The sequence below is a fragment of the Crocuta crocuta genome, unplaced genomic scaffold (genome assembly GCF_008692635.1).
Source record: "Crocuta crocuta isolate KB4526 unplaced genomic scaffold, BGI_CrCroc_1.0 scaffold407, whole genome shotgun sequence".
NCBI lineage: Eukaryota > Metazoa > Chordata > Mammalia > Carnivora > Hyaenidae > Crocuta > Crocuta crocuta.
The window spans coordinates 2,044,222-2,058,884 of NW_027551557.1; the positions used below are offsets into that span (position 1 = coordinate 2,044,222).

Genomic DNA, 14,663 nt, shown 5'->3' on the forward strand with positions numbered 1-14,663 from the left:
AAAGAAAAGAAAAGAAAAGAAAAGAAAAGAAAAGAAAAGAAAGGAAAGGAAAGAAAAGAAAAGAAAAGAAGAGAAAAGAAAAGAAAAGAAAAGGAAAGAAAAGGAAAGGAAAGAAAATTTGAAGGAAAAAAATGCTTCTAGAGTTCAAAGACTCCAGAGAATCTGTCTTTGGACCCCAGTTTGAGATGTTCCAGAACAATGGATTTGATACTGTCATTTTGATCTCTAATTATTTCAAGAGCAATCTTTTTTTTTTTCTTTTAATGTAAGCTCTACACCCAATGTATGGTTTGAATTCATGACCCCAGGATCAAGAGTCACATGGTCTACGAACTGAGTCAGCCAGGTGCTCCTCTTCAAGAGTGCTGTTGTCCACATTACTACCTTGAGTGTAAGGACATTGACATGAACCTAATTTGTAACTGCTTGCTCTTCATCTCAAACCCTATACACGGAGGGAAAAACATCTTCACTGTAAGCTGAATCTAATCTCACATTTCTCTCACCATCATGAGCCTTAAATTTGCTCTAAAGTATGAGGCAAAAGTCAAGCAAGCATCTCCTCTGTTACACACAGCATGTGAAGGGGAGTGTCATTGTTTTTTTAAAACAGTCTCAGAGACCACAGCTCAAAAAGCCCTTTTAGATAAGTTTCCATATCCCCTCAGCCAGAGGGAAATAAACCACACCATTTAGATATTTTCCCCTTAAAATCTAGTTAGATTTGATTTCAGTAGATTTAGATTTTATTTTTAGAAAACAAACTTACTTTGGTCTGCACACTAAGTCTATGTCTTCATACACAAGAGAGGCATAAATCTGCAAAAGAGCCTTGAGCTGTGACCAGCTTCTCCTCCCTGCCCAGAGGGGGTCTTCATTCTCAACCTTCCTTTCCCTGCAGGCACCATTTAAGAAGACTGGTCTCTATAAGTAAAGCTGAATTAGAAAGAACTGAAAACTTCCAGTTTTGTGATTTGATGCTTGATTCTGTGATCCTACAGTGTGCAAAGATGAAGTTCTTTTCTACCATTAGTGCTTTAGGAAAAACTGTGAGTACAAATATGGAAGATATCCAATATTCCCCCATAGTCATTTAGTCTGTCCTAAAACTCATAACTGGTCTATGGATTTATCTAAATCAACCTGATAGTTCAGGGAAGAGTAATCCACTACTACTAAAGCCATCCATATAATAATCATGACTAAATGACTCTGATAACAGGGGTCAAATGCTTTTGGACTTCTTGGGGCTCATTGCTCTCCTTCACAGTCTTAACTCAGTCCCACAGCTTTTCAAGCCAATTTGGCTAACTTTTATGTTTTTATTTATTTATTGTTTTTGAGAAAGAGGGCACAAATGAGTGAGGGGCAGAGAGAGAGAGAATCCCACTAGGGACAGAAAGGAAAAGAGTGGGGCCCACCTAAAGAAGGGCTCGTGTTCACCCAAAGTGGGGCTTGAGCTCACCTGATGTGGGACTTGAACTCACAAACCTGTGAGATCATGACCTGAGTGGAAGTCAGATGCTTAACAACTGAGACACCCAGGAGCCCTGGTTTACTTCATATCTAGATTCTGGATTCTGATTTGCCTGGCACAGTGTGTACAGTGTATTAAAAAACAATAGATGCACATTGGAATCTCGTGGGTAGCTTTAAAAAATACCGGTGCCTATGCCCCCTGGCCCCAGATATTCTGATGAATTGATGTATTGTGCAGCCTGTGCATCAGGAGTCTTTAAAGTTCCCCAGGTGATTCTAATATGTAGCCAAGGTCATGCACAGCTCAAGCAGAGTAGCCCATTTGCAGCTGACCTCCTCTCACCTCAGCTGTAGAATTTCTATTCCTTTCCCCACCCACCTACCCTCTCTCTGCAGCTGCTCAACCCCCATAGCTACAGGAAATTTCAGTCTTTCCATCCTCCTGACTTCCTGTACCAGTAATCTCAAACTCCACCCAAGTCTTTTATAATTACAATGGTCTGTTAGCTCCTCTTCCTTGAACTCTCATGACATAATCATTTCTTTTATACTCTAATTTATGTTATACCTCTCAGTGTATCTATGAATACAAAAATAATCCCTGCCCATAAATGAGTTATTTTTTGACGGTGACTTTTAAAAGTTTACAAATAACTGTACTGGAGTAATTAATGATCAAATTTAGGTAGTTATACACCACTACATTTAAAATCAAAGATCTCATGTATTCACACATATTTTACCTTGAGTGTTCACACGCACAAAATACACAAGGAAGAGGCAAACACAAAGATAGTCAAAGCTATGATAGAAATGCAAACTCCAAAGGGAAATCTGAGCATTTGCTGAAACTCACAGTGGCTGGCACCCCATCAAGTTGTCGAGCCCCATGATTTGACACCAAGATCCCATCCAAACCATGTTTAACTGCCTCCCTGGCATCATCACCTGGAAAGAGCAAGACAGTCATTGTATATGAAAAGAGCAATTTAACAGAAGCCTTGGGTTTAGAAATGGAAAGGTCCCAGTCAAAGGGAGCTTGACCTCATATATCTGTACCTTTCTCAGAACCTTTGGCATAGAAATACACCAATAGTTTCCTTGACCAAAATGTTAGCATTGACAACAATTTAATGATGGTATAAAATTTTCAATAGGTAGCAAATTGATATGCACTTAAAATTTATTTAGTCTCACAAGGAAGCACTCCTACTAAGCATTTTTATTATTTTTAATAAGATAATAGCATTTAGCATTTAGCAGAATTACTCCTTTGCAATTCGCATGGCATAGAAGAATACATCAGTGGAAAGCACCTTATGTGTAACAGTAAAGGAACAAGTCTATTCCAAAAACATTCTTTAATACAAAGTTATGTTCTCAGTAATTATCTTAAGTTGTATTGTTCTATGATTAAATGTACTTCACCCATTGAAGAATATGAAAATGTACAAAATTTAAAATTATATGTTATGTCTCTAATCATGCTTCAAAATATATCAATATCCAAAAATATAGTTTTAAAATAGGTTCATATTCTCTCAAATCAATTTCCAGCACACTTTTTATATTTTATATTTCAAACTATTATTTTCAGTATGTTCCCAACAACAACACATTTGCTAATAGAATCAGGAAAGTAACACTGGTATTTAATTTTAACACTCAAAAATAGTTGCCCTAAGACTATAGTGAAAAGCATATTTAGGAAATGTAAGCAAATGGATACCAAACATTGTATACATTCATTAATTCAACAACGGAGATCAAGGGCAGACCTAAGAATTATGAAAAAAGATTCATAAAAGAATCTGTAATTCTGACTATTTTTAAATTGCATGTGAAACCATCATTTTCAAACCTGTGTTTTATTGAATGCTAGTTTTTAACTATTTCCATTCAAATAAATGATACTAGTAGTATTTTTCTTCTAAAATTATAGGTACATGAAGATGTTAAGCTCATGTTCATGGACTGAATGTTTGTGTCCCTCCAGAGTCTGTATGTTGAAACCCTAACCTCCAATATGATAGTATCTAGAGATGGTGCCTTTGGAAAGTGATTAAAGTTAGATGAGTTCATGAGAGTGGGATTTTCATGAGGGTATTGGTGCCCTTATAAGAAAAGATCAGAGAACTTACTTGCCCACCCAATCTCCACTCATCCAATAAACAGGTCATGTGAGATCACAGCGAAACTTTACTAAGTTAACTAAGGGCCTACTGGACTGTGAGCTCCTCAAGTGTCAGAGTTGAGAACAGCAACATATCATATTGTCAGTGTTGTAGGTTGACAACCACCCATTGCTGTCTCAGCTATTTATTCATTTCTTTAGAAAGGATGGAGCTGCTATGTCGAGTGACCCACTGTTGCACAAGTGATGAGGGAGGAGGATAGGATGGCTGGCTGCTGTAAGAGTTTCACAAGCAGAACTCCCATGAATCTCCTGGCTTTCTTCTCCACCTCTCATCCCCCATCTTTCTCACACTTGCAGATTAGACACTGGGTACTTCTCAGGCAATCATTACAGAATTTCCTGCCTCCTCCAGGGCTCCCTCTGGTTCTATCTTGAGGGGGAGTTTTCTTTGCATTTTCCTATCAATATGTTCCCTTACATTTTGTTTCTCTCATAAATCTCTTGAAGTTCCTCTATTGTCTGTGTCCCTCATCTTTCTTTGCTTTGCTATCATAAGACTTATGTAGTTTTGTATTTCTGTACTTTAATTTCAGTGGCATTATGGGTTTGATGAGAGGGTACATATCTATTCACTCCATCATTTGGAACCAGAAGCCCAATATGTTGTCATTTAAAACATGTTTGGGTAAATGGTTCTCTAAAAATATGGCCTTAATACAATGTAAAGTGTATGTGGAATTGGGAAGGTTTGCTTTGGGTATCTAACTGTGTGCATGATACCAAACATCAAAAGTAAAAAATATATATGTATATATATATATCAAAATATATGTAATTACAAACTATGTTCCAGAAATTGAACATTGTCAGTAAACTATATAGTATGAAAAAGGTATGAAAAAAATTATTAACTGCTTAAGATTAATAGTCAGACTACTTAAGTTTGAATCTTGTATCTGCTACTTGCCTGCTATGTAAGTAGCAAGCTTCTTAACTTCTCTGTGCATCAGGGTACCTAAGTCATAAAATAGGGATAGTAATTCATGTAAGATTGGCTTGTAAATTAAAGCAGTTGAATGAGTGTTTAGAAAGTGCCTGACACATGTTGAACACTCAGATAAAATTAACTGTTATTATTAATTTCATCTGATGGTGCAGGAAGTATAAACTCAGATGAGTAAGTGGAGGAAAATTCATTTGCTGGATGCCTTTGGCAAGTCTGTTTGAGTTTTGTTTATAACAATAAATTTTCATCCTGGTCAGGATTATAATTATAAAGAGGCTTTCATTTGAAGTAAGCACTGCTTAAGTAACAGTTTATTATCTCCTATCATTTCAAGTGGTTTTCCAGGTTCTTCTAGGCAGTGCTGGGAATGTAGGGGGACATGATAAAATAGTTTACTCAGAAGATAAGATCATGAGTGTCTGCAGAAGCAAAGTAAGGATAATTTATGACCAGATATTAACCCCTTTCATTAGCTGCTTATGAAGCCTTCCAAAGTTTCACATTTTATTTTAATCCAGAGAGAAAAAACAATGTTGTCTTAATAGGAGGGTGAGAAATGTTCTGACTTTGTAAAAAGTTCATGAATCTTTGATATTTTCATTAATCCTTAAAGTTTACTGCTATGACATTCCACATATGTTAATTTGTCAATTAATACATTAATTGATTGACAAATACAATAGTCAGTGGAGAATAGCACTGTTTGTTATCTTTTTGATGTATTATTTTTATATTTAATTAAATACTCAAGATTTACCCTCAAGCCCATTGAGTTTTTTAATCAGGATTCTGCTATCTTGTAGGTATTTAGTAAATAAATCCTAGATGCATGGCAGCAGTTTTGAGCATAATCTAGAAACACTAAGTGACTAGTTTTGAGAGTGTTGTGAAAAAAATGTGTATAGGAAAAGAGCTAGTTACAGTTTTGAGAAACAAAAAAGCCACTATGGAAATACCACAGAATAGTTTAAATTTTTTTAAAATTTTAATACAACTCTGAAAAGCATTATGCCTTTTCTCATAAAGCCGTTTGTTTACTAGCATGAGTTTTGGCGAAGACCAGATCCTGTCTCAAATACATGTTTAGAGTTTGTGTTGAAGTTTTCCAAGGGCAGAGTTTAACCACAGCAAGAGATTACATCTTGCACTTCAATTTGCATTCGTTAAGATGCAATTCTTAAAATGGTGGTAAGGGGGGAAGTTTCATTGAGATCTTTCCAGCATGCATGAATTCATACAACCACAAACATAATCTATACCTTTCTTATAAAAGGAAAATGAAAGAGAATGGGTGATGCTCAGTCTATCCATGTGACTTCTGGATGAAGATTTCTGAAACAGAACTGGATTTCCCAGAACTGCCTCCCCCACTTACCCCCATCAAGATTGAGCGTATGCACTACTTGATGCAGTAGTTGTCATGGAGACAATTCTTGTTTGTTAAATAAATGAAATAAATAGTTACAGAGAAACTAGACAATGTAAACTGTACATGTGTAAATAAGCTATTTCCTTTCAAATGTCAAATGCTCCATCTCTTTCTCTTGCTTTGAACTCTCTCTAATTATATAGACTCATAGTTTTCACTAAGGATTTTAGTCAATAAATATTTTGGCTATCTACTATGTATAAAACATTATAAAACATTATCTACTATGTAAAACATTTCTGTGTGAAAGAAATGATATGATTCATATGAAAGAGGTGATGGTGGGGGTGTTGGTCCTAGGTAAGATGACAACAGAAGGAAGTTCTAGAAGCCATAGTATTTTTCAACATGATAGTAAAGTCTAATTAAATAGATGTAGAGCATATTTCAGAGGACAGAGTTGGAGAAAATGATATATATTGGGAGTCCTAAATTGAAAAGTTGATTAAAAATTTAAATAATCTCATTCTTATATATGTTCTCTATTTAACTTAGACAAATATGGAACTATACTAAAACTTCGTTCTTCTTTGGTATTTTAAGACATTTGCCCTGGGCCATAATTGTGATGAGAATGATTTAATACTTGAAACTGCATTCATTTTCTAATTCAATTCCACCTTCTCAGTTTCCTGAAGTCAGCCACAATGATCTCTTGCTCAGGGAATGATAGTTTCTTAAATGTCCCCTCCCCCCCNTCCATCCATTAGGCCCATTATATAATGCTTGATTTTCCTAAAATGCTCATCTGATGAGGTTGCTTCCCTGATCAAGAATCCTAGTGGTTCTCAAATATGTTTTATAAATTGGTACTCAAAACTGCTTTATTTTGCCATCATTTCAGTCTGAGTGTTTTGATATCATGGCAAAAAATCAAACATTATCTGTCATTCTAAAATGGAACCTTCTCTAACCCACTCTTATAAGTGTCCATGCCCTGTTTTAAACTGCACCCTAACACTGCATAGATTTGTATCTCAGCACCTCTAACATCCTATTGCCTCCAAATTCTTGTTTTTATGTCTGTCTCCTACAAGAATTGGATCTCCTCTTGGCCAAGGACCTCAAGTTACTATTATTTTTAACTTCAGCACGTAATATTCATGATACATATTTATACAATGAATACCTTCATGAGTGAATAACTGAATGGATGCATGAATGAATGTGGGGTAGAAACTTCAGGTTGATGTTCTTTAGTATCTACAGTTGAATGTAGGTATAAGAAGTAGTGCTAACAATCATGGATGACAATATGTATGCCAGTTAAGTAAGTGAAACTGTTGTTTAAAGATATCTATAACACTAGGAACTCTTCTTTGATGTGTAATCCACAGAAAGTTTGAACTAGTACAATGATCAATAGGAAAGAATATAACAATATTTTTAAAAGCACAAATGATGATAGATCTGGATTTAAATGTATCTCCACTATTTAAAAGTTTTGTTGCACCCATTCTTTTACTTTTATTAACTTTATTTCTGCATGCTTAAGGTCAAATAGATAAAGCCAGGGGCATGCCTACAGCTTTATAAACAGGGACCATGTAACTCACATATTCAAGTAAATCTGATGAAAATGTTTTGATTAGAAGTTGTTGGAAAAAAATAGAAGTTGTTGCTAACCCTGAGATAAGTTAATAGAATCTCTCATCTCAGAGCCACTTACTCAAACATTCAAATTTAAAATAATAAGGTTTTGGCAGTTTTCTATATAATTAACTAGAAAAATGTTTTCAAAGGCAGGAAAACATTTTTGTGGGTGAATACATTTATACTCCAAATTATTGAAGTCATTGGTACTTCCCTGTGAGATTTGAATACATGTGGATACTAGGGAAGCAGTCAGGTTTCTTAATACCCACGGCTTGATATTCGAAGATTTTAATGTTGTAGTCAATAATTCTTTATAGGGAGGTGATGTGGGATTCACCACACTCAAAAATAAGTTCTAGTCATTGGAGCTTGCAAAGAACAGGAGAAAAACAAAAAAGGCTTTTAAAACGGTCTGTCATAATATCAACCTTGGGTTTCTTCTTGGTCTAGGAGCAGCTTGTTGTAGCTTTCAGCCAAAGCAATGAACTCAAGACATTTTGCCTAGACCTTGTCAAGCTCCATGATTTAGTGATGGCTCCGAGATAAAGCAATAGAAATCCAATGCTTTAAAAAAAGGGTAACTTCTTACTTCATGAGAGCCAAGGTCTTCAGTGTATTACCTAAGAATGAGGAAATATTTATTTACAAACATCAACATGGAGAATTGAGAGATGGAATGTCTCCTTAGATTTCCATGTTAATTTTTCCTGGTTATTTTCCCTTAAAAATATCATGATTATATCTACAAAGAATCATGAGATCAGTATGAGAAATACACAAACCTCTTAATATGCCTTTTGCAACAATTGGCAGTGATGTCAGTCCCCTCAGCCACTTAATATCCTTCCAGCTGATGGATGGGTCTATTGCTTTAGCTACATATGTAGCAAGTCCACTGTTATCTCCAAAATTTTCCTTCGGAGAAAATGCTAAATCATTGGTTTCAAAATTTTTCATTCTGAAATAGAGATACATAAAATGAGAATTTCCCAAAGTTAGAGATACTATTACAAAGACTCATTCAACGAAAAATGAAATGTCAGCCTCTCAAATCAATTAGATGTTCCTCAACCATCTATAGGTTGGTTGCATGCATATTTCCCATGTTTTGAAGTAAGATTCCAGACTACGTGTGATAATCACTATAGACTCTTTCTCCTGCCCTACTATTATGCTGCTGGTGGTGATGGTGGACACAGGGAGTAGAGGGAAGTATTTCCCAGCCCGTGAATTGTCAGCTCTTGTTTCTTCCTCTTCCATTAATTGTATTCTCTGAAGCTGTCTGCCTACTAACTCAACTTACCAATCTTTCGGACAATCCTGACCAGAGCATGAGTTTTCCAATTACCAGGATCTTCATTTCTTTGCCTGTGGTATGACCACTAAAATATGTGTCAACTGATTGTGCTAAAGGATACCTAGATAGCTGGTAAAACATTATTTCTGGATGTGTCTGTGAGGATGTTTCTGGAAGAGATTAGCACTTAAATCAGTAGACTGAGTGAAGACGATAACCCTCTTGATGTGAGTGAGCATCATACAATCTATTCAAGTCCTGAATAAAACAAGAAAGTGGAAAGAGGACAAGTTTGTTCTCTGTGCTTGAGGCTGGAACATCCATCATCATCTGCCCTTGGACATTGAACCATCTGGTTGTCAAGCCTTCAGATTCAGGCCAGAACTTACACTATCATCCCCTGGTCCTTGGGCCTTCAGATTCAGACGGAGACTTTAACCATTGGCTCCCCTCGTTCTCAGGTCTTCTGGTTTGGATTGGAAGTATATCACTGGTTTTCCTGGGTCTCTAGCTCATAGACAGATGAGATTGTGGGACTTCTCAGACTCCATAATTATGTGGGTCATTCCCTCATAGTGTGTGTGTGTGTGTGTGTGTGTGTGTGTGTGTGTGTGTGTGTCCTACTGGTTATTTTTCTCTGGAGAATCTAGTACCTGTGACTTTCTCCTGCTCCTGGAGCCCTAGTAACCACACACACAGGAGACCTGAAATGTCAGGAATGTTGGCATATAAATACCCCAGCTTCTTTACCCCTAAGCAGGCAAAATCTGAGATAGGTTCTACATATCTCAGAATTTCCAATCAGGATTGAGCTTCAGTTGCTGCAGTTGGAGCTGTTTTGGTAACATGCCCCTTGTTTGCTGCCTCCTTTTCCTCACACCACTTCCCCTCTCAGTATTCATTTCATCTTCCAAAGAAACTATTTGCATTTAAATCACTGGCTGACAGTCTCCTCCTAGGGGAACCCAAATTGAGACACAACCCCACTGAGTTGCTGCCTTTCCCTGTGTCTAATTTTGTTGACCCAATTTAGACCAGGATTCTCTAACATATTTGCAAGACTCTGCTACTGGCTCATTCTATACCTGAAGTCTTTTCTCTTGGCTTAACATCTTGATATCCTGACTAGAGTTTGGCAGTTCCCTGAAGCAGGGACAAAGTTTTTTCTGCCTGCACCTCTGATCACTAACTGGATAGATGACCATCTGGATACACAATGGCATCCCTCCTGTGACTTAGCTGCCTACAGACCCAAATCCAATTGCAAACTTCATCTCTCCACAAGGTTGTCTTTGAAGGATGACAGTGACCTGGATTCACCTTGCTTTTCTGCACATTATAAATTACCTTGCTAGCCAATCTCCAATTTGGATTAAATACAACTGTATTAAGTACTTTCTTTCCTCCTGCTAGTACTGCCATTGAATACATAAAGGATTTTGGACCAATGACTATAACAATTTTTATATAAAGCTAGAAATACATAGGCACACTATTTTTAATTTTTAAAAAGAATCATAAGACTCCTTTAGTACAAACTAGGCTTAATATTTTTGGTACACTTCCAGCTAAAATAGCTCCTTGTGTAGCTCGAGTGGCATACATTCTCATGAGGACATGAACATTCACATCCCATCTCACTCTATTCAAGCCGTTGGCAACGTTTTCTCAATAAGGATTGAACAGTTTCTCCTATAGTTTCATTGACTCAGTTGACCATTAAAGATCACAGAAAATTCCGACTTCATGAGAGTCTTACTGGTACCCATCTATTTGTTGAGATTTGGTTCGGAATTTAGCGAAAACACCTAGGCATTTCTTTTTATCAAACCATACAGGGTTGGACATTTTATAACAGCCTTTGGTGATAAAATGTACTCATCTTAATTTGAATTAAGCTAAGCTTTTGGTCTATAAACATACCCTTATTATGAAAACCTATTCCAGAATACTACCTAGAAATGATATTAAGTGATATTAAATTCCAAACTTTTAAATAATATTGTTAATAAGAAAAAGGTTATGTCTGTCTATTCCACAGCAAGACCATGGGGGAAAAGAAGAAAAACATCTGTATGTATATATACTCTGCATAGCACCCCACCCCCATCCCAAACAAGCTACAGTGTTTCAGCAGGGGCGGGGTAGAAGGGTGAAATGGATAGGAAAAAACAGAAACATGGATAAAATTATATAAATAACTGTTGTTATTCTTGGATGGTGAAATGCAGATCAACACTTGAATGAATGTTGCCTTACAGAAATTTCAGTGCACAATGAAGCCTTGTTGTTACTCTAAAACGTTGTTCAAAGCCAGAAGCCAAGAAAAAGTTTTCAGATATCTTGACAGAGACCCACGATGGAGTGTTTTACCAGTGCTTCTGAAGGAAACCTCCGTGAATACTATTTTTATTCGAATTATGACATATACACAAGAAACACTAAAAGTGGCTGCTGATAACCACAGTGTTCCATTTCTTAGGGAAGGAAAGAAGCAACAACAAAATAAGAACACAATTACTTAGGACTCAAATCTCCAAATCCCAACCTGTTTAATAACCCAAAAGCAAAGGAAAGAACTGACTGTGTAAGAAAATGATTGTGCCTTGAATGGCCCCTAAATGTAGTTTTCGATGTAATGTAAAAATCATTTTAGCTTTTAGTAAGTTAGCATTATGACAATCATAAAAACTATTAAAGAAAGTTAAACAAGCCATTGAAAATCAATTAACACTAACGATAACGAATATTATTGAGAAATACATACTGTAAGTATGTAAATATATTCTGTAAGTATTTTTTATTGTTTTATTGTTTTTTTTCTTTCTTTCATAGTTTATGGTCAAATTGATTTCTATATAACACCCAGTGCTCATCCCAGTGCCCTCCTCCATGCCCATCACTGCCCTTCCCCTCTCGCCCACCCCAATAAGCCCTCAGTTTGTTCTCAGTATTCAAGAGTCTGTCATGGTTTGCCTCCCTCACCCTCCCCAATTATTTTTCCTCTTCTCCTCCCCCATGGTCCTCCATTAAGTTCCTCCTAATCCACCTATAAAGTGAAAACATATTGTGTCTAACCTTCTCTGCCTGAGTTATTTCGCTCAGCAGAACACCCTCAACTTCCATCCATGTTGCTACACATGGCCAGATTTCATTCTTTCTCATTACCATGTAGTATTCCACTGTATAGATAAACCACTTCTTCTTGATCCATTCATCAGTTGATAGACACTTAGGCTCTTTCCATGTTTTAGCTATTGTGGAGAGTGCTGCTATGAACATTGGGGTACATGAGCCCCTATGCATTAGCACTCCTGTATCCCTTGGGTAAATTCCTAGCAGTGCTATTGCTGGGTTCTAGGGGAGTTCTATTGTTAGTTTTTTTAGGAACCTCCACACTGTTTTCCAGAGGGGCTGTACCAGTTTACATTCCCACCAACAGTGTAGGAGGGTGCCAGTTTCTCCACAACCTTGCCAGCATCTATAGTCTCCTGATTTGTTCATTTTAGCTACTCTGACCAGCGTGAGGTGATATCTCTGTGTGGTTTTGATCTGCATTTTCCTGATGATGAGGGACGCTGAGCATTGTTTCATGTGTCTGTTGGCCATCTGGATGTCCTCTTTGGAGAAGTGTCTGTTCATGTCTTCTGCCCATTTCTTTACTGGATTATTTGTTTTTCAGGTGTGAAGTTGGTGAATTCCTTATAGATTTTGGATACTAGCCCTTTATCTGATATGTCATTTGCAACTATCTTTTCCCATTCCGTCAGTTGCCTATTAGTTTTATTGATTGTTTCCTTTGCCAGGCAGAAGCTTTTTATCTTGATGAGATCCCAATAGTTCATTTTTGCTTTTGATTCCCTTACCTTTGGGGATGTGTCAAGTAAGAAATTGTTGCAGTTTAGGTCAAGGAGGTTGTTTCCTGCTTGCTCCTCTGGGTTTTGATGGCTTCCTGTCTCACATTCAGGTCCTTTACCCATTTTGAGTTTAGTTTTGTGTATGGTGTGAGAAAATGATCTAGTTTCATTCTTCTGTATGTTGCTGTCCAGTTCTCCCAGCACCATCTGTTAAACAGGCTGTCTTTTTTCCATTGACTACTCTTTCCCGCTTTGTCAAAGATTAGTTGGCCATACATTTATGGGTCTAATTCTGAGTTCTCTATTCTATTCCACTGGTCTATGTGTCTGTTTTTGTGCCAATACCATACTGTCTTGATGATGACAGCTTTGTAGTAGAGGCTAAAGTGTGAGATGGTGATGCCTCCCATTTTGGTTTTCTTCAATATTACTTTAGCTATTCGGGGTCTTTTGTAGTTCCATACAAATTTTAGGATAGTTTGTTCTAGCTTTGAGAAGAATGCTGGTACAATTTTGATTGGGATTGCATTGAATGTGTAGATACTTTCGGGTAATAATGACATTTTAACAATATTTACTCTTCCAATGCATGAGCATGGAATATTTTTCCATTTCTTTGCGTCTTCTTCAATTTCCTTCATAAGTTTTCTACAGTTCTGATCATACAGATCTCTTATATCTTTGGTTAGGTTTATTCCTAGGTACTTTATGTTTTTTTGTGCAGTTGTGAATGGGATCTGTTTCTTGATTTCTCTTTCTGTTGCTTCATTATTGGTGTTTAAAAATGCAGCTGATTTCTGTACGTTGATTTTGTACCCTGCGACTTTGCTGAATTCATGGATAAATTCTAGTAGGCTTCTGGTGGAGTCTGTCAGGTTTTCTATGTAGAGTATCATGTCATCTGCAAAAAGTGAAAGTTTGACTTCTTCTTTGCCAGTTCTTATGTTTTTTATTTCCTTTCGTTGTTTGATTGCTGATGCCAGGACTTCCAGCACTATGTTATGTCATGTTCCTGATCTCAGGGGGAAAGCTCTCAGTTTTTCCCCATTGAGGATGATGTTAGCTGAGGGCTTCTCATAAATGGATTTTATGTTGTTTAAATAAGTTCCTTCTATCCTGACTTTCTCAAGGGTCTTTATTAATAAGGGATGCTGTATTTTGTCAAATGTTTTTTCTGTATCTATTAACAGGATCATATGGTTTTTACCTTTTCTTTTGTTAATGTGATGTATCACATTGATTGATTTGTGAATATTGAACCAGCCCTGTCACCCAACATGAGCCCCGCTTGATCATGGTGGATAATTCTTTTCATGCGCTGTTTTATGCTGCAAGTATCTTGTTGAGTATTTTTGCATCTGTATTCATCAGGATATTGGCTTGTAGTTCTCTTTTTTTGCTGGGTCTCTGTCTGGCTTGGGAATCAAGTGATACTGGCTTCACAGAATGAGTCTAGAAGTTTTCCTTTGATTTCTATTTTTTGGAATAACTTGAGAAGAATGGGTATTAACTCTGTTTTAAATGTCTGGTAGAATCCTCCAGGGAAGCCATCTGGCCCAGAGCTCTTACTTGTTGGGAGATTTTTGATAACTGATTCAATTTCTTCACTAGTTATGGGTCTGTTCAGATTTTCTATCTCTTCCCATGTCTATTTTGGTAGTGTGTGTGTGTTTAGGAATTTGTCCATTTCTTCTAAGTTGTCCAATTTGTTGGCATGTAATTTTTCATAGCATTCCCTGATAATTGCTTGTATTTCTGAGGGATTGGTTATTATAAATCCATTTTCATTCATGATTTTGTCTCTTTGGGTGCTCTCCCTTTTCTTTTTAAGAAGCCTGGCAAGAGGTTTGTCAATTTTGTTT

General features: G+C 36.8%; 1 protein-coding gene across 1 annotated transcript in view; it reads right to left on the reverse strand.

Annotated features, from left to right (window-relative positions):
• The window catches only part of HAO1 (hydroxyacid oxidase 1), a 53,789-nt gene that overhangs the window by 7,237 nt on the left and 31,889 nt on the right, over positions 1 to 14,663 (reverse strand). Inside the window, exons 4-5 of the mRNA XM_077749148.1 lie at positions 8,430 to 8,605; positions 2,336 to 2,427 (exon numbers count right to left, since the gene is read on the reverse strand). Coding sequence (XP_077605274.1) covers positions 2,336 to 2,427; positions 8,430 to 8,605 — 268 coding nt within the window. The remainder of the gene's footprint in view (positions 1 to 2,335; positions 2,428 to 8,429; positions 8,606 to 14,663) is intronic.